Below are 27820 nucleotides of genomic sequence, written 5' to 3'. Positions count from 1 at the left end.
GCCTTTAACCTCTGCTCCAGGCAGGGGATTTGGGAGTGGGAGGTCCAGGGGAGAGGGGGCGGTGGTTTACACATTACAGTGGGTTGGGTGCGAACGCTAAAATGCCCCCTCTGCTTGACCCCGCTCGATCCAGATTTGATTCCTGCCGGCCGGGTGTAAGGGACCAGCAGGGAGGGGAATCCCTTTCTACAGACTTCTTCCCTCCAAACAAGCCACGCACACGGCCCAGGCCCTGCTCCGCTGCCTTGGCTCGCCACTTGGGAAGCTCTGGGAAGAATTTCTAACCCCTAGCGCCTCCCTGGTCTCTGCATCCAACTTCCCCTCTCCCATCCGAGCCAAACAGCATCGAGAGCAGCGCCTCCGCCTCCTTCTTCCAGCGAGCCCCGCGGTGGGGTCCCTCTGCCCCGAGCCCTTTCCTTTAGGTGCGTCTTCTCTCTCTCCCCTGCACTCAGCCAGCCCTTTGCAGCCCTCTCCCCCTGCTCTGTCATGGCCTCCCTCCTCCTCCTCCTCCTCGCCCTCTCTGGCCCGGGCACGTCCGTCTTCTCTCCAGGCTCGGGGCGGCTGCTCCCCTACGATCTGCTCTACGCTGATGGGGTCCGGGCCTATTTCGCGCGGGACTGGCCTCGGGCGGCCGAGCTGCTGCAGCGCGCCCTGCACAGCTATTCGCAGCTGCTGGTGGCGCGGCGCGGCTGCCAGGGCAGATGCAGGGAAGAGGCCGGCTTCGCGGACCCGCTGGCCGCTCCCTCCTGGGAGACCCGTTTCTTCGACAGGATCCTGCAGCGCGCGGAGTGCCTGGGGGAGTGCCTGGGGCGCCGGCTGGGCTCGGAGCCCTCCCTTCACAGGGCCAGCAGGGAGATCCAGGAGGACTTCGAGCAGAGGGAGCCCTACAACTACCTCCAGGTGGCCTTATTCCAGGTGAGGGGAGGGAGCAAGGTCCTATCCCCGCTGCTGATGTGGCTACACGACATCCTTCTGTCTCCTAGTTTCCTTCCCCCGACTGCACCCCTCTGCTGGGGAGGGGCCCAGTGGTAGGGCTGCCGCTGTGACAGGAAGGCTTGGGGAACGTCCCTGGGAGGAACCAGAGTCCCCATGCCTCCCAGGTACAGTCAGGGTCTTTCAGGGATTTCCCTACACGCCCCCCCCCACACACACACACACACTGAATTTCCCCAACACGCTCCCCCCCCTTTTTTTAATTAGTTATATGCAGTGTTGCCAATTTAGGGATTGTTTGGAAATTTGAATTGAAATTGAAACCTTAATACACACTTTAAAAGCATATAAAGTGTATGATAAAATGTGTATCTGAAAAAGTATAATAGATTTGAAAAGTATGAACATAGACTAGCTTCCTTATACAGCTTTTGTTTTTATGACGATGTCAGTGCATTCATTTCGGTGACATTGGCCAAATTATGATTTGTAAGCAAAGTCTAAATGAGCTCTCCCTGACAGCTAGTGATGAGCTGGGGCTGAGGGGAAAGGCTTCAGGACCAGATTGTATGTACAGTCACACCTACCTAGGTATCCAGCAAACAGAGCTGTGTTGCCCAAGTGATAGATTTTGGCTGGGGTTGGGTTACAAATCACTTGAATGTGGGGGTGGGGAATGAAATGTTATTCTTATTGTATGAGTAAAGGGCAGTAGAACTGTACTTAGCTTGTGCTGATTGAGGGCATCAAGAGAGAGGGTGGGGACAGGTGGTTTTGCTTGAAGGTCTGCCTGAGTCCAGGGCCGGCTTTAGGACCTGTGGTGCCCGATTCGAATACCCGGCGGCGGTCTGGGTCTTTGGCGGCACTTCGGCGGCGGGGGGGGTCTTCCACGGCACTGAAGGAGCCCCCACCGCTGAAATGCCGCCGAAGACCCTGGAGCGGACACCCTCCCCCCCCCCGCTGCCGCCGCCGCCGCTGAAATGCCACCAGAGCGGACTGCTGCTGGGTGAGCCTAAGGCACGGGGCCCTCTTAGGCGCGGGGCCCTCTTACCCACGGGGCCCAATTCTGGGGAATCGGCCTAAAGCCGGCCCTGCCTGAGTCACAAGTGCTATTTGACCTTCCCCTCTCCACTGTTTAAAGACAGAGCTGATTAGGCTCCATAGATTGTCTTTTGTTTTGTTAAGTGACCACTACACCTGAAATCACTGATAATCAGGTCTAAGTGGAAGAGAGGGTCCAGTCTGCACTAGTAGCAAGGTTCCCCCACTGAGAGCTCAGCTGAAATCACTGTGAGCTGGGTGGAACCTCAAGAGACATGTGAACAAACATGGGTGTGGCATCATACTTTCTATTTAAGCAAGAGATACCACACATTACAAACTGGAGGCCAATTTTAAGTGCATTGTCTCTTGTTCATCCTGAAGTTGAACACTGGTTCCGAACAAGACCAGCAAATGTTCACTATCTTTCTGCAAGAAACTCAACTGACGGGCTAGAAGCATATAGTGCAACAGTGAAAGACTCAACAGTTGAAAAAGTGAAGACCTCGCTCACCACATTCAAAAAATTTGCATACATGGCTGATGAATGCACTGATGCAAATGGGCAAGTATTAAGTCATTGTGTACATTATCTTGATGTCAGTGGTAGGCCAGTAGATGCATTTCTACATGTTCAAGTTATAGAAAACACATTGGCTCCCTCTGTGACAACCCACATCTTAGAAGAGTTAAATGCTTGTCAACTGGACCCCAAACAGATGTGCATTTGGTGGAGCTGCAAACTTCTCTGGAAGACATGGTGGAGTACAAATTTTGCTCAGAGAAAAGTGTAACCCTAATCTCTCCTATACACACTGCACTAGTACAAGCTGCAGACTCTTCAAAAGACATTTTTAAAGCTATAAATTGAATGTCTTCATTATATTCTTTTTTCAGCAAGAGTCCAAAAAGACTGAATATCTTGGAAAATATAGAAGATATACTGGGACTGAAGTTCAAATTATTCCAATCTGGGAAAACCCGCTGGCTTTCTCATGAGCGATCCTTGGCCGTTGTCTTAAAATTACTCCAGCTGTTATTACTGGCTTTGAAAGTATCTACCAAGCTGGGATGGATCTAAGTAGTGAGGCTGGTGGATTACTTTTGCTTCTACGTTCAGAGAAGACTATTGCCATTTTCTCTCCTGTAAGTCTACTGTTGAAACCACTTGGGTTATTAAACAATGCCATCCAGGCATTTGCTACAACAGTAGTAGATCTTTGTCCAGCAATAGAAGCTACATTTCAATCAATCAGAGATCTATCCATTGAAAAAGTACTGGAAGAAGCAAAGACTTCAGTCCAGAAGTTGACTAATGAAGGCATTTATATTGAATCCTTAAGTGAAGAGGACAAGAAGTGTTTAAGACAACTGAAAAAGTACACAGACTTTATTCTTAAAAATCTACAACAGTGACTTCTAGATTCTACTCAACCTCTACGTAGCTTTTACAGATCCCTGTCCTATAAAACACTGACAGTTGAATGAAGTGAGGCACTACCAGCAATGAGGCTGCCATGTGCTCAGGACAGAATAGAAAATTTGAACACAGAGTGGAATATCATATGACAAATGAATGAAGATTTGACTTCAACTTCTTTTTTGTCATCACTAGTGGCTCGACCCAATCTTTATGCTATGTTTCCTGGGATGAAAGAAGTAGGAATTCATCTCTTGCTACTCCCAGTCACAACAGCCACAGTTGCGTGTTCTCTTTCATCATTGAATAGAATTTTGTGTTCTGAAAGAAGTCGCCTTCTGCCTGATCATGTGAATGAACTAATGAGCATATCAATTGAAGGAATGGAAGTACTGGACACACGAGAAGCCACCAAAGATGAACGCGTTGCATTCAAGAAGTTCATTAACAGAGTTATACAAAATGATAACAAGAAACCAAGAAGGATGTAGATGTCATGCTTCATAGAATGCTTGAGTAGCCAACTTTAATTTGTGTGATAATTTCAAAACATGAGTTAAATCTAATAAAATGGTCAGTTTTCAGTTTTTACTATGGTGCCATACAGCCCACCTTCACCCTCACGGTCTCAGCCCTCATCGGCCCTGACCCCCTCCCTGTAAATTCAAACACCCCCCCTAATTTCAATTCCTGGGGAAAACCCTGGAGTCTTGGCTCTACTTCTCCAGCTTCCAGCCCTAGTGCCACTGTCAAGCTAGGGTTGTGCATATGCACAGGTGTTAGTGACTCTTACATTCCCACACCTGCCCCCTGTGATTTTTAGGCTACCCAGCAAAGAGACACCAATCTGACAATGGGAACAGCCTGTGTCTGGCCCACCACCACTCACCCAGCAAGCAGAATAGTGTATTGTTTGTGTGTAGATCCTCCAGAATTAGGCAATCAGCTGGGGAAGAGTGGAAGAAAATCAGGAATGGGTGGGAACACCAGAGTAGAGGTTTCATCCCATCACGTCTAGCAAGGGACAGCATGACACTGTTTATAAGTAGGTCCTACAATAATAACTACAATGCCGGACATGGAAGACGGATGGGGCACAAAATAGGGTGGGAGGCTCAAGCAGGCAGATGGGGAAATGAGGGAGGTATGTGGATGAGTTTGCATCTCATCATATCCAAAGGGTTCAACATGGCACATTGATTTTAGGCCTATTCTACAAAAACAGTTCCAATGCAAGGACAGCTAAAGGCATGTGGGAAGCGGTTGGTGGGGTGGGATTTTTAGATATGAGAAGGGTCTGCCCAGGACATGGCAATTGCTCTGTCTGGACTGTCTTGTCTTTGCAGCTGAAGAAGCTGGATGAAGCGGTGTCAGCAGCTCACACGTTTTTCGTGGCCAATCCTCAGCACTTACAGATGCGTGAGGACATGGAGAAATATCAGCGCATGGCAGGGGTGAAGCTAGAGAGTTTCCGAGACCTGCAGGCCACACTATACTGGGTGAGTTCCTCATGGAGATCTGTACACTTGGGGAACACCTCAGCAAAGCCTGCCAAATTACTCCTACTGGTCAGGGCCCAAGATAAAGCCTGGCTTCCCCACCCCTGCTCCATCTCCCCACAGCGGTCACAGCCTGAGACCTGGGGGTTTCCATAGCCAATACAAACAATGTATTATCCAAACAGGCCCCTAGATGGCAGCGCTGCCCTCTGAGTGATCCAAAGTCCTGGGTAACCCATTACCAACTGAGCAAGAAGGGTGGAGCCCAGACATTAACCAGGGAACACGGCACTGTTCCTTGCAGGAGGCATACGAGACTGGGGTGCAGCAGTACAATGTGGAAGAGTACCTGCAGGCTGCTGTGAAGCTGGAGGAGTCACTCAAAGAGGTACTATTGGCACTGGAGGATTGTCGAGCTCTGTGCGAGGGGCCCCAGGAGGATGGCACAGAGGAGGAGATGCAACCTGGCCTTTATGAAGCCATCGCAGGTAATGTAGAGGCACTGAGGGGTGCTGTGTTGCTGGACATGTCATTCTTCCTACTCTGGACACATTCCATCTCCCAGCATCCTGGCCTGGCAGAGGGGGAACTATTATACTGCTGGAGGTGCTGCCCTTCATTCCCTCTCTTTCCATTTCAGCCCACTATATTCAGGTCCTGAAGTGCAGGCAGCACTGTGTCCTTGAAGTTGCCACCAAGCCAGGACGGATTTCAGCCACAGACGATTTCATACCATCCCATTTGGATTTATTGCAGTTTGCTTATGATCAAGGTAAGCAGAGACACAGGCCAGCAGGTGGTGCTGTGACACTAGCGAGTAGAGAGAGGAAGCCCCTGCAGCTGCCCAGCTCTTCTGTACCCAGCTGGGGCAGTGTGATACCAGGTGGATGGGCAAGCCTAACTCAGCTCTTGATTCTTCTCCTCCAAGCCCATCCCCATTGCTCCTTTTCTTCATCACCATGGACAGCCTCACCATCCTCCCAGGCATTGAGGCCCGTAAGCCAGGGTCCGTCTTTGAATTACCGCTCTCACTGGACCCACATGTTCAGATCATTTTTAATCTGGCCCCTTTTCTCTAAAATCTGGGCTTTCCTCTCTGTCCCCATGGCCAAAACTCTCGCCCCACCCCTCCTCATTTCACATCTTGACTATGGTGACCTCTTCTTCTCCAGCCCTTCCTTCTTTCAAGTCTGTTTAGAACGCTGCTGTTAAAATCACCTTCTTGGGGCTCTGACCATGTCAGCCTCCCTCTGCCGGCTCCCCCTACATCTCCCTGTCAGATACAAACCCCTTGGCTTTCCCAGTAAAGCCCTTTGTGAATTAACTCTGCCCTGCCTGGCTGATCTAGTGAGACTGATCCCCATGGTCACTTTGCCAGTATTCCCACCACCACCAGTCAGTTTCTCCCTTCAGCCCCGCATGCTCCCTCCCATGCTGCCCCCTGTGCATGGGGAAAACACCCGGGTAAAATCCAAACAGCCACTGCCTCATCCTCCTCCAGTCCCCTGACCCATGCCATGAGGCCTCCCAAACCCAGCCTGCTGATCACAGCCAGGCAGGTGACAAGCTGTGGCAGTCTCTTTTCCCATCCTTCCCTTCTCTTGTCCTCCCCCTCCCCCCCACAACCTTCTAACCCCACTGAGAAAGCTCCTTGGAGCTAGCAAACTGAGCCAGTTCTTCCCCAGGCTCACTGTTTGTCTGTTGTAGCCCCATCGCCCACCCTTCGTCAGTTTCTGCCTTTAGATCATAAGCCTGTCAGGGCAGGGAGCGTCTTTTTGTGCATCTGCAGCAGCTGGCACAATGGGACCCTGATCCTGACTGGGCCCTCTGGACGCTGCCATTTTATAAAATATTTACTAATAACAATAGCTTCATAGTCCCAGATCTTCAGAGGTATGTAAGTGCCTAATGGCCATTGATCTCAATAGGAGTTAAATGCCTAAATACCTTTGAGGATCTGAGCCATAGTTGCAGAGCCTTACTATGCCCATCTCCTTCTCTGCCTCTGTCCCAGTTGGGAACCAGGCACTGGCTGCTGAATGTGCTGCTTCTTACTTGCTCTTCTATCCTTCGGATGAACTGATGCTGGAGAAGATGAAAAGGTATCAGGCGGAGCTGGGAGAGGAAGCATCAATGACAGCCAGAGAGGTACCAGCAACACTCCTTCAATTCTGCTTTCTCTGAATTTCCTCTCACCCCCTATGGCTGGGCCATCGTTGCGGTCCTATTGGGGAGAGATGCCTCTATGTGTGGGTGTGCAGAGCCCAGGGCTGAATGAAGATGGAGAGTGACTCCCCCACATACAGATCATCAGGGCAGAATCAGCATGCTTGTGTGGGGTTGGGGTATAGATGGGGGTCTCCCCAGGGTAGGGTTGTATCCCCTTTGTGGGACAGTTGTTTGACAGTTGTGTGCATCTCCAGAATATTCAGCACTATGTGCAGAGGTCTCTGATGGAGAAGAAGTTGATTTACTATGCAGTGGAGCATCTGGGAGGAACTTTTAATGACCCTGTAAGTAGCTGCATCTTCTTTCAGAGGGCTGAGTTCTCCCTACCCTAGTCTCATGAGGGCAATTTATTGCTCATTAATCTGTGGAACTCATTACAGCAAGGTATTATCGTGGCACTGTAAGGGTTAGACACTGATGTGAGTGAGAATGACCTCCGAGGTGAAAAGAAGATCCTCAAAGCCCTCCTTTCTCCTGCTCCTGGGACCCGAGATAAGCCCCAGCTGTGGGTGAAGGAGCAGGAAGGAATTCCCATGTGGGGCAATATTGGGACTTTATGCATCCCTTTGAGCAGCATCAGAGGCAGGGACACAGACTAGACAGGCCCAGTGGTCTAATCTGTCCTGGGCAGAAATGGGGCACTGAACTAGGCAGGTCCATTTGTCTGATCCAGCATGGGAGTGGTTTGCTGGGTGACTGAGTCCCTGGTTTTGTTTCTTTAGGACCCTTGGACCCCTGATGAGCTGATTCCTGGAAGTCTGAAGCAGAAACACAGGTAAGAGCCAAACCAGCCTACTGGGACTGAGTTGGAGGCGTGCTGAGTATGGGAGTGATGATGCCTGGAAGGGAAAGGGGTGAACTAGCAGAGATGGGGGTGTATTACTTGTGTTCTACAGGAGGTCTGACTAAATTATCACAATGGTCCCTTCTGACCTTGGAATCTATGGGTACATCTACACTACAGGGGGGAGTCGATTTAAGATACGCAAATTCAGCTACGTGAATAGCGTAGCTGAATTCAACGTATTGCAGCCGACTTACCCCGCTGTGAGGACGGCGGCAAAATCGACTTCTGCGGCTTTCTGTCGGCGGCGTTTACTCCCACCTCCGCTGGTGGAGTAAGAGCGCCGATTCGGAGATCGATTCGGAGATCGATTCCCCGAGAGGTCGATTTCTACCCGCCGATTCAGGCGGGTAGTGTAGACCTAGCCTTAGACTCTAACTTATTACTGAGTGTCTGACTGAGGAGGGAGACAGGGACTATATCTCTGGATACTGACAGCCCCTGTCTGTGTCTCTTCTTTGCTCCCGAGGGAGAATCGGGAGAAGCAGAGGCTGGAGAATCTGGATGTGGGAGAGCAGGAGCAGAGGGGTGAGTAAAAGAGCCTGGAATGGGAGACAGAGACCACTGAAAGGCAGGGCTAAATATTACCCCAGCCTCTACTGTTCCAGGCTCAATGATTTTAATGCCAGTGGGGATGCAGACTAACTGCCTCCCATCACTACCCAACAGTGCACAGGTTGCCAATCTCCAAGTATACACTCCTTCTGGGAACTGTGGAGTAGGAGCCCTGAGGGCATTGCAGCTGGAACAACTTAGCACAGTGCGAATGTAGTTGTAGAGCAAACCTGTCATGATTCAGTAGCTAGTGTGGACCTGTTGAATCGTTTGAGCTTAAGCCATGTCAGTCCAACAGGCTCAGTTACAGATGGATCAGTTCTGCAGGGGGGAGAGAAGAGGAGATAGAGGCTTTGCTAAGCTTGGAAATATATTATTACATTACTACAGCTATAAGCTGCCCAGCACAGACCCCTGTATTCCCAGCTCCTACAGGGCTCAGTCTGGGCCAGGCCTGGCTACCGAGGATGCTCTGTGGTAACATGCAGGAGATCTTGCCCAGGCTTGGGCATGTTTATAATTTCTCCTGTCCGGAGATCAGATATGGGGAATGAAGGGGGCTGATAACTCTGAAACAAGGCCTCCCTCCCCCCCGACCCTGCAAACTACTAACAGAAATCAGTAACACTGTGTTTCTAGGAGTAGGCGGTGGGGACAAGATCTGAGAGTGATTTAAGTGTTTTCTAGATTTTGTTCCTTGCGGTGTAGTCTAGGGACCTTATTGGATTTTCAGCTGCTTCTGCAGATCCAGGCAGAACCCACAAGAAGGCTGAGCCCATTCTCCCTCTCCCCCGCCCAGGTCCATTCTCTTTTGAGGGCATCACCGTCGCCATGGATTCTCACCAGCTGAATGGATCCCAGCGGGTCGTCTTTGACAGAGTCCTGACTGATTCTGAATGTAAGGACATTCTCCGGCTGGCAAAGGTGAGGACAGGAGCCTACAAGGGGTGGCAGGTTTGTATAATTTTTGGTGGTGCCCAGAACAAGTCCAAGTCCCGCCCCCCACACCTGCCTTGTAAGCCAATGTATTTTTTTTAAATAATGTAAAAATGTGAGAGTTCTGGGGTGGGGATGGTGATGAGGATTTTGGGGTGCGGGAAGAGGCTCAGGGCTACGGCAGAGGGTTGGGGTGCAGGGGTGAGGGCTGCGGGGTGGGGCCGGGGATGAGAGGTTCACTGTGCAGGAGTGGGCACAGGGCTAGGGCAGAGAGTTGGGGTGTGGGGGCGTGAGGGCTCTGATTGGGGTTGCGGGCTCTGGGGTGGGGCAGGGCTGCGGATGAGGGGATGAGGCAGGCCAGAGAGGAGGACTCCCCCCAGCCCTCTCCCTGCCAGCAGCAGCGAGCTCCGGGAGAGGGGCCCCCCTCTCCCTCCCGGCAGCACACTCACCTCACACCACTGTCACTGCACGTGCTGCTAGGGCCCCTCTCAGGTCCAGGAAGCCCCCTTGCCTCCCTTGTGATGGGTGTTGGGGGGGGTGTCTGTCATCACGTGCGCCTCCTCCCCTGCTGCCGCCCCTCACTGTAGCCTCACTGGGGGTGGGGCTGCCCCTTGCCCAGCGTGGGGCAGGAATGGTGACTGTGGGCGGAGCGGCCCCCTGTGCTGGTGGAGGGTCCCACCGGAAAACGGAAGGGTCCCAGGCAGAAGGCAGAGTTAGGGTCAGCCTGCCCTGGTACTAGTGGATGGGGGGGGGGCGCTAGGACCCTGCGGTGGTAGTTGATGCCAGGAGCTGCAGGGGGCAGCCACCGGCTTGAGGCAGGGATGCTCCGGGACCCGGAGGAGGCACGCGGGGGCAACAAGTGTGGGCTGGGGGACCCGTGGGGGAATGTGCAGGGGCGGCAGATGGGGCCGGATCTGGGCCCCAAACATTGGTGGAGGTGGGCCCCCGGGCCCTGAATATTGTTGGAGCCTGGACATCATGGGCCCATATAACTCACCACCCCTGGAGCCTACAGGGGCACTAGCCCAGTGCTGCCATCCTCAGCAGAGATGCTACAACATCAGGGTGGAGGGGAGAAGGAGGGACATCAGGTTTGAAACTACCTTCCAATCTATTTCAGGCAGCTGGCGGCACGGGAGATGGTTACCGGGGCAGACAGTCCCCTCACACCCCCCATGAGAGATTTGAAGGGTTAACAGTGTTAAAGGCTTTGCAGGTAAACGGCTTAGTGCCTCTGCATGTGTTAGGGTCCCATCCCATGGGCATGGCTTGTCTCAGGGAGTTTCTAGGGCTCCAGCTGCTTGCTCACTTGCCTGTTGGTGGGTGAGAGTTCACAGGAGTGTTCTCTTCATTCTGGCCCATGTCCATGTGCTGTCTCACAGGCCTGCTCTCTTACGTGTGGGGGTGAGGGGTTCCCAGGGCACATTTCTCTCACATGTACGCTCCCCTCCCACGGGTCCGTTTGGGGCGCCTCTCTTGGTCTCCTTACCGTCCCGTGAGCACAGTCAGGCTGCTTCTGTGGAAGCACTGTTTCACACAGGCACAGGTTGTGTGTTTCTATCCTGCTTCTGCAGGTGGCTGTCTCAGGGGCTTTGTTTCCTCTGTTGTTTCCCAGAGTGCTTCTTTCCCACTGGCACACAGGTGGGTGTTTTTCATGGCCCTATTTCTCCATTGTATACACCTGCATGGAGGTGATATTTCTCATGGCTTTTTTCTCTCCTGCAAGTGCACAATCACAGGAGTTTCGCACTCATATCCTTGCTTATGCATGTGTTTGAACACAGGATTTCTCACAGGCATGCTGCTCCCTTGCACACACATGTTGTTTCTCACAGATATGTTCTTTACGCTTGAGGTTTCTCACAAGCTTGTTTTTACCTTCCAGCTGGCACAAGATGGGATTGTGAACTGGAGAGATGCCACACTGCTCCTGCATGCCAGCGAGAAATCCCGGAAAATAGTAGAGTCCTATTTCACCCCTGGGAAAAGGCTCCATTTCTCATTCACGCACCTCGTGTGCCGCACGGCTGTAGAGGGTAAAGAAAGCCCAATCCCAGCCATATTCCCCCTAAAGAATCCCCTCCCCTCACATTCAGGATCCCCCTGTCCCTGCTCACCCCAAATCCAAGCTGTGTCCCTTACCCTCATGCTCAGTCTCCGTGCTCCTGCTCACCCCTAATCCCAGCGGTGTCCCCTCCCCTCACACTCAGAGTGCACTTTGCCTGCTGTATCCTCCTAAGGGGTGAATGTTCCTCTGCAATGTCCCGTTTTAGGGGACCAGGATGGTCGCATGGATCTCAGTCACCCAGTTCACGCTGATAACTGTCTCTTGGATCCTGAGGGGAAAGAATGCTGGAGAGAACCACCTGCCTACATGTACAGGGACTTCAGGTAAGACTAGAGGGGAACCCAGAGCTGAGAATGTGGGTGGTGAGAATATCTCCCCAGCTCCAGAGAGCACTGTCACTGCAGGGGGAGAGGGACCCCAGAGTTACACAGGAATAGAGGGATTGCCAGACTGGAGCAGACCTGACATCTGGTCCCTTCTGGCCTTGGAATCTATGAATCTGACTAGTCCAGTGTCCTGTCTGTGACTGTAGCCAGGACCAACTTCTTCAGAGGGAAGAGCGGAACACCCCATAGGCAGATGTGGGATAATCTGCCCCCCCATGTTAGGTCTCACTCTGGTCTCTAATTGTTAGGGATTGGTGTAAGCCCTGAAGCATGAGGTTTAACATCCCTTCCAAAATGTTTGTGGTCATTAACTATGACAACTCTGGATAGCTTGTTATCCATAGGAATGTCCAGTCTCTTTCTGAATCTTGCTAAGTGCATAGCCTCACCAACTTCCTGGGGCAGTGATGTCCACGGTGTAATCCCAAGTTGGGCAGGAAAGTATTTCCTCTTGTAGCTCTGAATTTCCCACCTTTCAGTGTCACAGTGTCCCTGTGATGGTCAGTGCTTGTTGGAAGCATTGCCTAATGGTTACTGGGCCATGCTCTCCTTACTGTGGAGAGGGGTTGGTAGGGGAGCCCTGGCCTTCCACTCCATCGGGATCCAACCCAGAACTCAGGAAAGGTTACCACAAACCCACCATCTTAAGGCCGCCCTCCCTGGGCCACTTCCTACCACCCACTGTCTAGTCCAAGTTTTGCAGTCTGCTGTGAGCAGGTAACAGAGAAAGGTACTAACAGCACCTTCAGTCTGTCTGGGCCGAGCAGTTAGGCTCCTCTTTTCCAGAGGAAGGTGTGACGGGATCCCCGGGTTGCAGCCTGGGACTGTGGGACCACTGTGCCCCCTTAACTGTCTCCAGCCTGGGCTGTCTCTCACAATGCCTTGCTAGTGACCAGCAGCAAGCCCCTCCAGGTGCTGTGATCACTCAGCACAACCGCATATGAAGCCCCACACCCAGCTATATTGCATGAATGCTCCCAGAGCTACTCATGAATCACACAGAGAAAGTCACCAGAGTCAAATCCGCCCAGCTCCCAGCACTGTACCTCAGGAATATACCGTCTTGCACTGCTCAAGATGGGCAGTGCAAATTTATTAATTGGTTCACCACTTCAACAATGGAAAGTGGATATACACCAGCCTTTGCAAACCTGAGCAGATTTGCCACACACTTCATACAAACTCACTGGTAAAGATAAACAATTAAACAAATGTATTGACTATAAAAGGTAGATTTTAAGTGATATTAAGTGATAGGCAAAAAGTCAAGAGTTAGTTACCAAAAGAAATAAAATATAAGCACGCAGTCTAAACTCTCAACCCTATTAGACTGGGCAGCAACTAGATTAAGCTGTTTTTCTCACCCCACTGGATATTGTAGTCCTTTATATACAAGTTTTTTCCTTAAACGTGGGCCAATCTCCTGTATTGGAGTCTTGTCTTCTTCTCAGTGTCTTGGTTGCTTGCAGCATAGGTGGGGGCAGGAGATGGGCCCAGTATGTGGCCGCTCTGTCTGTTTTATACCCTCAGTCCACGTGCTTGGGGAGCACAAGTCCAGGCATGTCTGGGGGGCATTGCTGAATCTCTCCAAGCAGTTGAGCAATTCCCCTGGTGTGGCCTCATGCAGGTGAGTCATTGCATTGTCGCTCCCTTGCTGGACAATGGGTTTGACACCCCACCTGGGCGTTGGTTACTTTCCTTGCTGTTGCCTCTGGGGAGCTAATATCTGGCTGATTCCCCAACTTACAGCATGTTTTAGTAACCACCATACAACACAATTCTCATAACTTCATATGCATTAATGATACACATATATGGATAGAGAAATGACTTTCAGCAGATCATAACCTTTCCCCTGATACCTTACAAGGCATGCTTTTTATATGTAAGATTGCGATTATATGAAAATGAGGAATATGGGAGTTACAGTATGCTCCCCCAAGGTATAGAATGTCACAGAAGGCTCCTGTAGCTCCCCTTCTCAGGGGCTCCCAAGGCAGGTCTTTCTCCCTGCCTGGTCATCCCCCTTCTAAGCTGTCTGGCTTCCTTTTAAGCTCCCTTCTCCAAGTGGAGCATGCTCTGCAGGTGCGCCAGCATGGAGTCGTTTGGGCCCAGAGTTGCTCTTGAAACTGAAGGAGTTATACACCCCATCACACACCTTCCCCCTCAAGTTTGGTGCTGGGGTACTCCCCGGTGGTTCTCATTTTCCCTCTGCCTGTGAAAAAAATCTTCATTCTTATGGACCCTCCCTCTCTGAAGTACTTGAAAACGATAGGGCTGAAAGCAAAGGTACCACCACATGATCATTCGGTTGATATCCTTCACTGAGTTCAGCCAGAGAAGGGGAGCATGATCTGTCACTAAAAGGATTCCCCAACAAATAATATCATAATGCGTCGACAACCCGTTTCATAGCCAGGGCTTCCTTCTCAATGACGAAGTAGGATATTTTTCAATGAAACAGCTTCTGGCTGAGGTATAGGATGGGGTGTTCTCCTCCATCAACGCCTATGAAAATACTGCCCCAAGACCTACATCTGAGGCATCTGTCTGCAAAGTGAATCATGTGGAAAAGTCCAGGAGTGAGAGCGCTGGTTCTCGGCTTAGCTGTTCTTTCAGCTTAAATGCCTTGTCGCAAGCTTCAGACCATCAAATTTTCTTAGGGCTCATGTACTTTATCAGGTCTATCCGGGGATCTGCAATGGTGGCAAACCCTGGTACAAAGCGTCTGTAGTACCGAGCAAGGCCCAGGAATTGACGCACCTGCTTTTTTGTATGGGGCATTGCTCCAAGGCTTGTACTTTACCCACTAGCAGCTTCAGATGTCCACCCCCTACCAGATAGCTGTGGAAAATCACCTCTTGGCTGGCAGTCTGCACTTGGCTGGGTTGGCCATTAGCCCTGCCTCTTTGAGGGATCGCAGTATCATGGTGAGGTGTCTTCAGTGATCATTCCAGTCGTAACTATAAATGACGATGTCGTCGATGTACGCCAAGGCACACTGCCCATGTGGTCAAAGTACATGGTCCATCAGGTGTTGGAAGGTGGCCATGGCTCTATGAAGGATGAAGGGCATGATCTGAAATTGGTAGAGACCAAACAGTGTATAAAATGCTGTCTTCTCTTGTGCAATGGTTGTCAGAAGTATCTGCCAGTAAGCCTTCATAAGGTCAAAAGTGGATATACTTGGCAGCCCCAGGCCTGTCTAGCAAGTTATCTACTCTAAGCATAGGATAAACATTGAACATCAATATAGCATTTACTCTCTGGAAATTGACACAGAATCAGGTTGACGAGTCAGATTTCAGCACCAACACGAGGGGGCTCCACCACTCGCTATGGGACTCCTCAACCACCCCTAAGTCTAACATGGCCTGTAGTTCTTGGGGAACCATCTCCCACATCTTCTGTGGCAGGAATTGGAGGCTCTCTTGGAACTTTTTTCCTTGTTGGGTGTCCATATGATGTGTAGGCCAGGTGGGTGCATCCTGGCAGTGCTGAGAAGACTGGGGGAAAGCTTCCATCAGCCATAGTAACTGTTATTTTTGTTCAGGCTGTGGTTCTTCACCATGGATACCAATCCAGCAAAAGCAGTGTCACCAGCTTCTCCCTCAGGCAGATCACATACTGCACCACATTGGTTTTTCAGGGGCTCTTCTCCCACATCTCGCAAAGGAGGTCTAGGATCCCATTTGATTGCCTCCCATGTAATAGTTTGAATGGGGAGAACCTGGCTGATGCTTGGGGCTCCTCACAGATGGCAAAAGGAGGGGTGGGAGTAGCTGATCCCAATGACAGGTGTCTGAGACCACAAATTTTTTAAACATCTCTTTCAATGTTTTATTGAAGCGCTCCACCAGCCCATCAGTCTAAGGGTGATAGACAGACATCTTTGAGGCCTTGATCTTCAAAAGGTTGCATAATTCCCCCATTAATCTTGACATAAAGTTAGCCCTCTGGTCAGTCAGTGTCTCTTTTGGAATCCCTACCCATGCAAAAACCTTCATCAGTTTGGTAGCAATGTTACTGCAGTGGTTGAACAAAGGGGGATGGCCTCTGGATATCACATGGCATAGTCCATTATCACCAGAATGTACTGGTACTGGATGCACCCTTTTCCAGGGATCCCACCAGGTCCATACCAATCTTCTCAACGGGTACTCCAGGCACCAGGAGGAGGACTAACGGAGCCTTTGGGGTCTTTTGGGGTCCTGTCCATTGGTATTCTGGGCACAATGTGCAGTAGTCCTTGACCTCACTATGTACTCCCAGTCAGTAAAATCTTTCAAGGGTTTTTTCTCGCCCTAAGTGTCTCCAACAACCTACCGCATGTGCCTGCTGTAATACGGTCCCTTGGATTTTCTTTGGGACTAAAAGTTGTACTCTTACCTCTCTGGTTCGATAATCTTTGGCCAGCTGGTGCAGTCTCTCTTCCATGAGTTCAGACCAGGACCGTTGCAGATCTACCACCTCTCCATTGATGTTGGCAAGTTGTCCATATGCCCTGCTCAGGGTCAGGTCATCTTTTTATTCACTTATGAAATCTACATTAGCCGTTAATAAGTCTTCATCTGGAGATGGTTAGGTTGTCTATTTCCCCTGTTTTTGCGGGGGTGGGGGGGCATTGTTCCTGTCAGGAGGTCCATCCAAGAATATTCAAGGAACTGGCACAGGAAATTGCAAGCCCAATAGCAAGGATTTTTAACAAATCTGTAAACTTGGGAGTCATACCCTATGACTGGAGAATTGCTAATATAGTTCCTATTTTTAAGAAGGGGGAAAAGGTGATTCAGGAAACTACAGGCCTTTTAGTTTAATCTCAGTTGTTTGTAAGCTCTCAGAACAAATTTTGAAAGGGAAAGTAGTTAAGGACATAGAAATGAATTGGGATAAAATACAACATGGTTTTACAAAAGGTAGATCATGCCAGACTAACCTGTTCTTCTTTGAGAACATAACTGATTTTTTTAGACAAAGGAAATACAGTAGATCTAATCTACCTGGATTTCAGTAAAACATTTAATTCAGTTCCACATGGGAAATTATTAGTTAAATTGGAGAAGATGGGGATTAATATGAGAATTGAAAGGTGGATAAGGAACTGGTTAAAGGGGGGACTACAACGGGTCATACTGAAAGGTGAACAGTCAGACTGGAGGGAGGTTACTAGTGGAGTTCCACAGGGATCGGTCTTGGGATCAATCTTATTTAACATTTTTATTACTGACCTTGGCACAAAAAGTAGGATAATAAATATCCCAGATAAAATTTGCAGACAGTACAAAGTTGGGAGGTATTACCAGTATGGAGGAGGACCGGAATACCATATAAGATCTGGATGACCTTGTAAACTGGAGTAATAGAAATGGGATTAAATTTAATAGTGCGAAGTGCAAGGTTATGCATTTAGGGACTAACAACAAGAATTTTTGCTGTACGCTGGGGATGTATCAGTTGGAAGTGACAGAGGAGGAGAAAGACCTGAGTATATTGATTGATCACGGACTATGAGCTACCAATGTGGTGCAGCTGTGAAAAAGGCTAATGCAGTCCTAGGATGCATCAGGTGAAGTATTTCCAGTAGAGACAAGGAAGTGTTAGTACCATTATACAAGGCACTGGTGAGACCTCATCTGGAATAGTGGATGCAATTCTGGTCTCCCATGTTTAAGAAAGATTAATTCTGACTGGAACTGGTGCAGAGAAGAGCTATTAAGATGATCCAAGGAATGGAAAACCTACCTTATGAGAGGAGACTCAAAGAGCTTGGCTTGTTTAGCCTAACCAAAGAAGGCAGAGGGGAGATATGATTGCTCTCTATAAATCAGAGGGAAAAATACCAGGGAGGGAGAGAAGTTATTTAAGAGCTAATGCTGACACAAGAACAAATGGATATAAACTGGCCATCAACAAGTTTAGGCTTGAAAGTAGACAAAAGTTTCTATTCTGAAACAGCCTTCCAAGGGGCGCACTGTAGGCAAAAAACCTAACTGGCTTCAAGACTGAGCTTGATAAGTTTATGGAGGGGATGGTATGATGAGACTGCCTACAATGGTATGTGGCCAATCTGTGATTGCTAGTAGCAAATATCCTCAACAACCAGAGATGAGATACTAATGGAGAGGGCTCTGAGTTATTACAGAGAATTCTTTGCCAGGTGTCTGGCTGGTAAGTCTTGCCCGCAGGCTCAGGGTCTAACTGATCGCCATTTGTGGGGTTGGGAAGGAATTTTCCCCTAGTCAAATTGGCAGGGACTGTGGGGGATGGAGGGTTGTCTTGCTGTGCAGCCTAGGGCTCGGGTCACTCGCAGGTTTAAACTACTGTAAATGGTGGATTCTCTGTAACTTGAAGTCTTTAAATCATTATTTGAGGACATCAGTAACTCAGCCAGAGGTTAGGGGTCTATTACAGGAGTGAGTGGGCGAGGTTCTGTGGCCTGCACTGTGCATATAATCAGACTAGATGATAATGATGGACCCTTCTGACATTAAAGTCTATGAGTCTGAGTCCCTTCACCAGGATCTTCTATCTTCCCCAACTCTGGCTAGATTTTCAGGTTTTTGAGGTTCGAGGGCCCCTCCCTGAGGGTCATTTCTGTAGTCAGTCAGTGGCTGGTGTATGTTCTGTCTGTGTGCTGCACTGGCTCTGGCCAGATAGCCCATATAGCAGGCTCTGATTGAACTGCCCAAGAAGACCACAGACTCGGTTCAGTAGCGAAGGCTACTTATTGTCAATGAAGCACAGTCCTAATATCCTAGTGTCTACAGGACACTAACACATGTATGGCCATTACAATGGACCAGCTTAGGGAGCAGTGGGATTTTCCATTCCCTCCTTGGCTGGACAAAGACACATCCTCTGTGACCCCTCTTTTCTACACTGATACATACAAGTTACGTATTGCCCCTCTGTCATGGTTAGTTACCACCCTTTACCTTTTACATGTTGATTCTATCAAAACATCTCTATTCATCACCCTGTCATCCTGACTTTATCTTTAGGAGGGGTCACTGTGTCCCTGTATCATCTTTGGGGAGAGTGTTTATACCTTAACTTGGTATCGGGATGTTCTGGTACAATCCTTCTGGAATATGTTTATGCAAGTGTCCTGAACCTAGCACTTCTTCCAGTGTTTGTGTTTTTGCAATACTAGCCCTGTTCTTGCCACGTTCAGTGAACTTGCAAGTAGGCATGTTTTGTAACGGGGCCTGACTTTAGTTCAGGCCTTACGCCTTATACCAGGGACCCTTATACAAGGCCTCATGTCTCAGGCTCTCTATTTCTACTACATTTCCCTTTCAGGGGTTTGTTACCTCATAATTTTTTGACCTCCTGGAAGAATTCCCAGTCCCTGCCTAAATTAACTGGGTAGGCTACCCCTGCCCATACATTTCCTGTGTGGCTTCCTATTGTGAGTTGTACCTCCCTCGTGGAATATGAACAGATATCGCTGTGCACGCACTGGAGGGAGATGGTTTCCCCTGGGTTATCTCTGAGTCCTGCTAATTGCTCTGTGATCAGTGTGTGGCTGCACCCCAAATCTGTTAGGTCTGGCACTTCTACTCCATGGATCCATATAGAGACTAACATCTTGGCTGAGCCTCTTTCTATAGCCCGGGTGACTGCTGGCAATGCCTACCCATAGGAGCAATCCATGAAGGTGCAGTCGTGGCTGAAATAACCTCATTGTCCACATGAGAAGCAACTCCTGGCTGAGGGGATTTTTCCATCTCTGGCCTGCTCTGGGGAAATTGGATGCCTGTGGGAGGGCCTTTCTTTGGGACTGGGCTCCCCACCCCCTTTCCTCCCCTTGGGGCCAGGCTTATGGGGTTTTGTCATAATGCTGCTCGCCTGTTGGGGAGGACCTGGCATTTGGTTCCCTGGAGGGTGCCACCACAGCAGGCACTGTGGTCTGCAGTCATTGATCCCCTGGGGTGAGCATTTTCTGTCTTGGATGTTCCCGCCATCAGGCCCGCAGCTGCTAAATAATTTTCGGACAGCCTGATGACTTCAGCCAACGTCTTGGGCCAGTTTCACAACAGCCATTCTGACCCCCCAGCTGGGAGAATCTGCATTAACTGTCCCAGCGCCACTTGTTTGGTCACCTGTTCCCCAGTCTGCTTTTCAGGCTGGAGCCACTGGTACCAATGTTCCTTAAACACTCTGGGGCACTGCTCAGGGCAGGACCCCCTGGGGAAATCTTTCCTGGTGAAAGTGCTATCAGTGGGTTTCTACCGTGCTATCAAAAATATCCAAGATAGCCGCCTTGATGTAGGCATAGTCCTGGGCATCAGTGGTGCCAAGCTTCTGATATGCAACTTGAGCTGTCCTGGTAAGATTTGGTGACAGCAAAACAGACCAGTGATCAGTTGGCCATCGAGCTGCTGTGGCAACCCTCTCAAAAGTGACTAGGAGAGCTTCAGGGTCATCGCCTGGCCCCATCTTCATGAGTTTGACTGGGAGGTTCATAGTCATGGTGAGGCTCAAGGTCCCAGCAACTAGGTTCACACTTATCATAGAATCATAGAATATCAGGGTTGGAAGAGGCCTCAAGAGGTCATCTAGTCCAACCCCCTGCTCAAAGCAGGACCAACCCCAACTAAATCATCCCAGCCAGGGCTTTATCAAGCTGGACCTTAAAAACCTCTAAGGATGGAGATTCCACCACCTCCCTAGGTAACCCATTCCAGTGCTTCACCAGCCTCCTAGTGAAATAGCTATTTCCTAATATCAAATCTAGACCTCCTGCACTGCAACTTGAGACCATTGCTCTTTGTTCTGTCATCTGCTACCACCGAGAACAGCCAAGCTCCATCCTCCTTGGTAGTTGAAGGCTGCTATCAAATCCCCTCTCACTCTTCTCTTCTGCAGACTAAATAAGCCCAGTTCCCTCAGCCTCCGCATAAGTGATGTGCTCTAGCCCTCTAATCATTTCCGTTGCCCTCTGCTGGACTCTCTCCAATTTGTCCACATCCTTTGTGTAGTGAGGGGCCCAAAACTGGACACAATATTCCAGATGTGGCCTCACCAGTGCAGAATAGACAGGAATAATCACTTCCCTTGATCTGCTGGCAATGCTCCCACTAATGCAGCCCAATATGCCATTAGCCTTCTTGGCAACAAGAGTACACTTTTGACTCATATCCAGCTCCTCATCCACTGTAATCCCCAGGTCTTTTTCTGCTTAACCAGTCAGTCCCCAGCCAGTAGCAGTGCATGGGATTCTTCTGTCCTAAGTGCAGGACTCTGCACTTGTACTTGTTGAACCTCATCAGATTTCTTTTAGCCCAATCCTCCAATTTTTCTAGGTCACTCTGGACCCTATCCCTATCCTCCAACATATCTACCTCTCCCCCCAGTGTAGTGACATACGCGAACTTGCCGAGGGTGCAATCCATCCCATCATCCAGATCATTAATGAAGATGTTGAACAAAACTGGCCCCAGGACAGACCCCTGGGTCACTCCGCTTGATATTGGCTGCTAACTAGACATCAAGCCATTGATCACTACCCATTGAGCCCAACAATCTAGCCAGCTTTCTATCCACCTTATAGTCCATTCATCCAATCCATACTTGCAAGAATACCGTGAGAGACTATATCAAAAGCTTTGCTAAAGTCAACATATATCACATCCACCACTTTTCCCATACCCAAAGAGCCAGTTATCTCATCATAGAAGGCAATCAGGTTGGTCAGGCATTACTTGCCCTTGGTGAGTTCATGCTGACTGTTCCTGATCACCTTCTGCCCCTTCAGGTGCTTCAGAATGGATTTCTTGAGGACCTGCTCCATGATTTTTCCAGGGACTGAAGTGAGGCTGACCGGTCTTTAGTTTCCCGGATTCTCCTTCTTCCCTTTTTTAAAGATGGGCACTATATTTGCCTTTTTCCAATTGTCCGAGACCTCCCCCAATAGCCAAGAGTTTTCAAAAATAATGGCCAATGGCTCTGCAATCACATCAGCCAACTCCTTCAGCATCCTCGGATGCATTAGATTCGGCCCCATGGATTTGTGCATGTCCAGCTTTTCTAAATAGTTCTTACCCTGTTCTTTCACCACTGAGGGCTGCTCACCTCTTCCCCATACTGTGCTGCCCAGTGCAGCAGTCTGGGAGCTGACCTTGTCTGTGAAGACCGAGACAAAAAAAGCATTGAGTACTTCAGCTTTTTCCACCTCATCTGTTACTAGGTTGCCTCCCCCATTCAGTAAGAATCCCACACTTTCCCTGGCCTTCTTGTTGCTAACATACCTGTAGAAACCCTTCTTGTTACCCTTCACATCCCTTGCTAGCTGCAACTCCAGTTGTGCTTTGGCCTTCCTGATTACACCTCTGTCTGCTTGAACAATTTTATACTCCTCCCTAGTCATCTGTCCAAATTTCCACTTCTTGTAAGCTTCCTTTTTGTGTTTAAGCTCACCCAAGTTTTCTCTGTTAAGCCAAGCTGGTCATCTGCCATATTTGCTATTCTTTCTGCACATTGGGATGGTTTGTTCCTGTGCCGTCAATAAGGCTTCTTTAAAATACAGCTAGCTCTCCTGGACTCCTTTCCCCCTCGTATTAGCTTCCCAGGAGATCCTGCCCATCAGTTCCCTGAGGGAGTCAAAGTCTGCTTTTTTGAAGTCTACCATCTGTAGCTGCTCTCCTTTCTTCCTTGTGTCAGGATCCTGAACTCGACCATCTCATGGTCATTGCTGTCCAGGTTGCCACCCACTTGCCCAGTGGGGTTGTAAAATGGCTGCCACCTGTTGAACCAAGTGTTGTTGCTGTTCCTGCTGTTACACCACCAGCTCCCAGATGAGCTGATGTTGCTGGTGGTGTTGTTGGGTTCATAGGTGCCAACTCCATGGGTGCTTCAGGGCTAGAGCACCCATGGAAAAAAATCAGTAGGAGCTTAGCATCCACTGGCAGCCAAGTGTCTCTCCTTTCCCCGCCCAGCTCCTCCCGCCTGCCTGCGGCCCCACCAATTAGCATCTCCTCCTCCCTCCCAGCACCTGCTGCCCACTGTGATCAGCTGTTTCGCAACATGCAGGAGGCTCTGCCAGGGAGAGGAAGGAATGGGGATGGAGCATGCAGGGGGGGCAGAACTGGATGGGAAGAGGTCAGGGTTTGGGGGAAGAGGTCGGGTGGGGGCAAGGCCTGGGGTGGAGCGGGGGTTGAGCATCCCCTGGGCCCAGAGGAAGCCGGCACCTTCCCTTGGGCTGCCTGCTCTTGTTGTTGGGCAGCCGTTTGCTGGAACAGCTAGTTCTACTGCTGCTTTTGTTGGGCCGCCCACTGTTGTTGGCTGTCCATCAGCACAACAATTTGTTGATGTCCATTTTTTTCCCCAAGGTCTTACAGCAGACCCAGAACAAATGCCCGCATTTTCCACCAAGTTTATACACACCATCACAGTCCCCTTGTTCTTGTGTTCCAAGACAGGAAGAACAGAAGTTCTCAATCTCTCTTCACTAGACCAGTCACTATTGAATCGACTTTCATAATGTTCCTGTGAGGGGGTGAACTAGGCCCTGAGGCCCCCTGCTGGAGGCCTCGCAGTTCTGCCACACCTCCCCTAAAAAAGAGCAGTAGAAAGGACCTCCAAACTGACTAGTGTGGCTGCATGGGATGCAGCCAATCAGGAAAGGGACTGAAGGGAGCTGCCAATGAGGGCCCAGCAGACACGTATAAAAGGAGCTGCAGGGCCGTAAGAGTTCAGTCTGTTTACAGGGACTGGAGGAGCATGAGGTGCTCCTGGCTGGCTGCAGGGGGCAAAGCAGGTAGTTACTGGCAGGAACCAGGATAGTGAGGCAGGAGCTTCTGGTTGGCTGCTGGGACTCAACTAAGATGGGCTACAGGGAAGTGGCCCAGGGAAACATAGAGCAGCAATCACAGGGCTGATATACTTAAAGGGTCCTTGGGTCGGGACCTGGAGTAGTGGGTAGGACTGGGTCCCCCCCAACAGCCACTGGCGGGAAGTGGCTATGCCCCAAGGAAGGGAATTAGAACTATGGCATCCCAGGGAGGGGGGCTGCATTACTGGGATTGACCCAGCAGGGAGCTGTGGTCAGCAAACTGAGTCCAAGAGAGCTGGCTCAGCAGGAAGGCTGGGGTCACTAAAGACTCAAGTAGAGGCAAGGAGTCCCCAGGGAAGAAGCCCTCAGGACGCTGTTCTGTTCCAGAGTAGGAGCCTTTCAACCTGCCTGGACCGACCTAGGGTACCATGATGGGCCCTGTTGGACTGAGCATAAAGACTGAGCCCAGGGAGGGCTGCAGGACACTGGGGACTTTTGGATTGTGTACCCCAGAAGGGGTTGGTTTGTTTCACACATGGACAGAGTGTGACTTGGCCAGAGGGCTGAATCACCGAAGAACTGGCTGACAAGTGCAGTTGCCAACAGGGGGCACTGTGAGCAAAGGAAATTGAGAAAAAAGTGCAGGCACGCACACACTCGACCAGGGGGCGCTCGCAAGAGGTGAATGCACCCCATCCCAGTCCCCTTTTATTCCCCCCCTTTTCTAAGGCAACTCTCCCAAGTGATTCCAGTCTGTTCAGTCTCTCTTCATGCAATGGTTTTTCCAAGCCCTTGATCATTCTCACTGCTCTTCTCTGAACTACTTTAGTTCTGCAGTATCCTTTGGCGATGGGGTGATCAGTGCTGAGTATCCAGGTGAGGATGCACTAGTGATGTATATAAAGGCATTATGGTATTCTCCATGTCATTACCCATCCCATTCCTTCTGCATCCTAGCATCTTGGTTGCTTTTTTGACCACAGCTCCTCATTGAGGAAAGGTTGTCACTCAGCTGTGATACAGTAAATTTAGAACCATACAAGGTTAATTATTTTCCTTCACTGTGTGTTTCTTTGCATTCATCAATGCTGAATTTAATTTGCCACCATGTTGCTCATTCCCCTAGTATGTTTAGGTGTCTCTGACGTTTCTCCCAGTCCCCTCTGGTACTCACTGACCCAAATAACGCTGTGTCATCTGCAGATTTTGCTTCCTCATTGCTTACCCAGGGCCCTTTCCAGATCATTAATAAATACATTAAACCTAGTACAGACCCTTGAGGCCCCTGCTCTTAATCCTTAGGCAGGATGAAAACTGACCATTTATTCCTACTCTTTATTTTCTATACTGGAGCCAATTTTTGCTCCATGATAACACTGCCTCTCATCTTGTGACTTCACTTCTTCAGTAGCTTCTTATGTGGAACTTTATCAAAGCATTTTGAAAGTCTAAATAAATTATGTCCATTGATTCTCCTTTGTTTTACTGACACATTCTGGGAGATAAGTGAAATAAAATTTTCCTTTGTAGAATACATGCAAGTTGCACCCCATCAGATCATGAACTTCAAGGAGTTTTCTTATTGTTTTTAATTATTGTTTCAACCAGTTTGCCTTGGCAGAGCCATAAAGCTCACTGGGCTGTAATTCCACAATCACCCCGAGAGCCTTTTTGGAGAGTGGGAGGTTTGAGCCCAGCAGGGAGCCCCTTGCCAGGTCAGGAGATTTGGGGAATGAGGACTCTTCACTATCCAGCCGCTGTCTCCTCCTTTCCACAGTGGGATCCTCTACCTCAATGATGACTTCCATGGTGGGGACCTATTCTTCACTGAAGTGGATGCAGTGACCGTTACGGTAAGTCTGAGTCTGGCCCAGGATAGGAGAGTGGCTGAAGGGATGCGAATTAGCCCTGAGGGCAGACGCTGGGGGTGGGGAGCCAGTTGTGTGCTAGGCCCCTCCACCCACTCCAAAATAATCCCTATAAAGCCCTAGCAACTCAGCAGATTCAAATTGGGGCAGCCAAAGGCAAATTTAGGAAAATCTCAGGACAGGGGAGAAGTTAACACCTTCCTGGCTGCCGTATCCCATCCTCTGCCAGCCTCTGTGTGTCTGTCTTTCTCTTTCTGTCCCAAACACTCTTTTCTTTCTTCCTTTTCCTCTTTCTCTTCCTTTCTACCCCTCCCTGCTGCCCATCTTGTCCATGGGCAGCTTTTGGTTGAAGTTAGAGTCCCTGTCAAAGCCCACTTCCTTAATGCTACAGGAGCCATACCCCAGTTCAGCCTCCCAGGTGAATTGCTGATTGGGGGAGGGTCATTCACAGGGCTAGGGAGGTAGCCTGTCAGACCCCTGGATTTATCACTTCCTCCTCTCTGTGGCAGGCTCAGGTGCGCCCCAAATGTGGGAAGCTGGTGGCCTTCAGCTCTGGAAGGGAGAATCCCCATGGCATATGGGCAGTGACCCATGGGAGGCGCTGTGCCATTGCGCTTTGGTATACCCTTTCTCCGGAACATGCAGAGCAGGTAATGCCGCCCCTTGGGTAGTCAGGGGCCCATGGAGGGAGAAGCCTGGGGGGATTGCACCAGGACAGGGTCAGGTCCCATGGTGGAGAATGGCTTGTGAGCGCACCCCTCCTCCTGAGCAGGGCCTAGTGCTGGGAGCAGTGTGTGAGGGCTCCCACCAGGGCTGGGTGAGGTTCCACTGGTGAGAGCAGTGGAGAGGGATTGCCCTATCAAGCTCAGTAGGAATCCCAGGGAAGGGAGCAGCAGGACAGGCCGATGGCTCTCCCCCAACCCCCAAAGAACCAGCCTTGGAAGGTGTAGGGGGGGGTTGAAGAGCCTCCCCCACAGCCTGGGGAGGGGGAGGGGGACCCTGCTGCAGCTCCAGGCCTGGAAGGGGAAGTGAAGAACCCCAGGAGGAGCACAGGTGAAGCTGCGGGGACTGAACTGATGGGGACTAAGGAGGCTAAACCGAGTGCGGTGGGAGACAGTGTTAATTGCTGAGAGGGGATGGGCTGATGTGTGAGTGAGAGCTCCTGCAGCAGGGGATAAAACCCAATCCGTGTGGGGAAATGAGCAGCACGGCTTGTGACATGCACACAGGAATGGGCAGGCAGAGAACAAAAAGACCGAAAAAACACAATGTAATAAATATTTTTAAAATTTTATGATTTGGGTTTTTGTGAGGTTGGGTTTTTGTGTGTGTGCAAATCTCATGATTTTTAAGGGTCTTACTCGTGATTTTTGATCTCTTGAGGGTGGCAATATGTGAGTCCTGCAGGATAGGGCTGGGGTCCTACTGGGGAGAACAGTGTACCTGGTCCCATTGCAGGGATGTGTGCTGAGGTGCAAGGTGGAGACCTCAATTGGAAAGGGGTTGTACCAAATCTCTCTCACTCTCTGGTTGCAGGAGCGGATGGAGGCTGAGGACCTGATGAGACAGGGGGACATGGAGCAGGAACTGTCACACACAGATGTCGAGGAGCATATGGGGACTGACCACAGTGGTGGGGCCTCACCAGAGCCCCCCGTGCCCAAGGGAAGAGCCAGATCCACAAGCCAGAGACGTACGTCAGGCTCAGAGTCTGGGCAGCAACCCCAGAAGCTGCGAGCCAGGGATGAGTTCTGAGCAAGGCGTGACAGCTGGAGGCAGGCTACACACCGACCTGGTAGCTTCGGGACATGGGGTGGAGGTCTTTAGGGCAATTTATTAGTGCACTCGCCCCAAAAACGGGGAGGGATGCAGCTTGCTTCTCAGTGATGTCACAAACGAAATGATGGCATCATGAGCAGAACAGGAAGGGCCCTGGTGCCCAGCTCTGTATTCACTCCCTTGACCTGAGAATTATTTAGTCACTCAGAAGTAAGAAGCCAGGCTCCCCCCATGTCCTTTCTTTCAGTGGAACCATCCATATTAATATAAGAGCAAAGCAGAGGAAGGAGGGTTCTTGGGACCTTTTTGGGTGGGGGATTTTCTTACTCTTCAGAGATTGGGTGAGAATGAGAGAAGCATCTGGAATTCCCAGGCCAACCACCTGCCATCCTCCTTCCCCTAGACCAGAGAGTCCCAAGATCAAGATGGGGAGAAGGAGAGTCAGGGGTGTGACTGCAGGAAATAAAGGATGAATGAACAACCAGA

The 27820-nt window shown here is 50.1% G+C and overlaps 1 protein-coding gene across 2 annotated transcripts; it reads left to right on the top strand.

Moving 5' to 3' along the window:
- The first annotated feature begins 158 nt into the window (after positions 1-158).
- On the top strand, positions 159-27820 carry P3H3 (prolyl 3-hydroxylase 3). 2 transcript variants are annotated; one of them, XM_054041656.1, is made up of 15 exons: positions 160-915; positions 4741-4893; positions 5198-5381; positions 5534-5665; positions 6908-7041; positions 7317-7406; positions 7845-7897; positions 8436-8494; positions 9321-9445; positions 10578-10673; positions 11343-11493; positions 11731-11848; positions 25465-25540; positions 26065-26205; positions 27092-27820. In XM_054041656.1, exons 1-15 carry the CDS (start codon positions 487-489, stop codon positions 27308-27310), a joined length of 2160 nt encoding a protein of 719 aa, XP_053897631.1. In that variant the 5' UTR covers positions 160-486; the 3' UTR covers positions 27311-27820. The 2 variants fall into 2 exon arrangements, with proteins under 2 accessions (XP_053897640.1, XP_053897631.1); XM_054041665.1 differs by lacking the exon at positions 7317-7406 and having other exon boundaries at positions 159-915.

The sequence above is a fragment of the Malaclemys terrapin genome, chromosome 1 (assembly GCF_027887155.1).
Source record: "Malaclemys terrapin pileata isolate rMalTer1 chromosome 1, rMalTer1.hap1, whole genome shotgun sequence".
In the NCBI taxonomy this organism is placed as follows: Eukaryota; Metazoa; Chordata; order Testudines; family Emydidae; genus Malaclemys; species Malaclemys terrapin.
The sequence above is the reverse complement of the archived record's forward strand: the minus strand, read 5'-3'. Positions and strand labels throughout refer to the sequence as shown.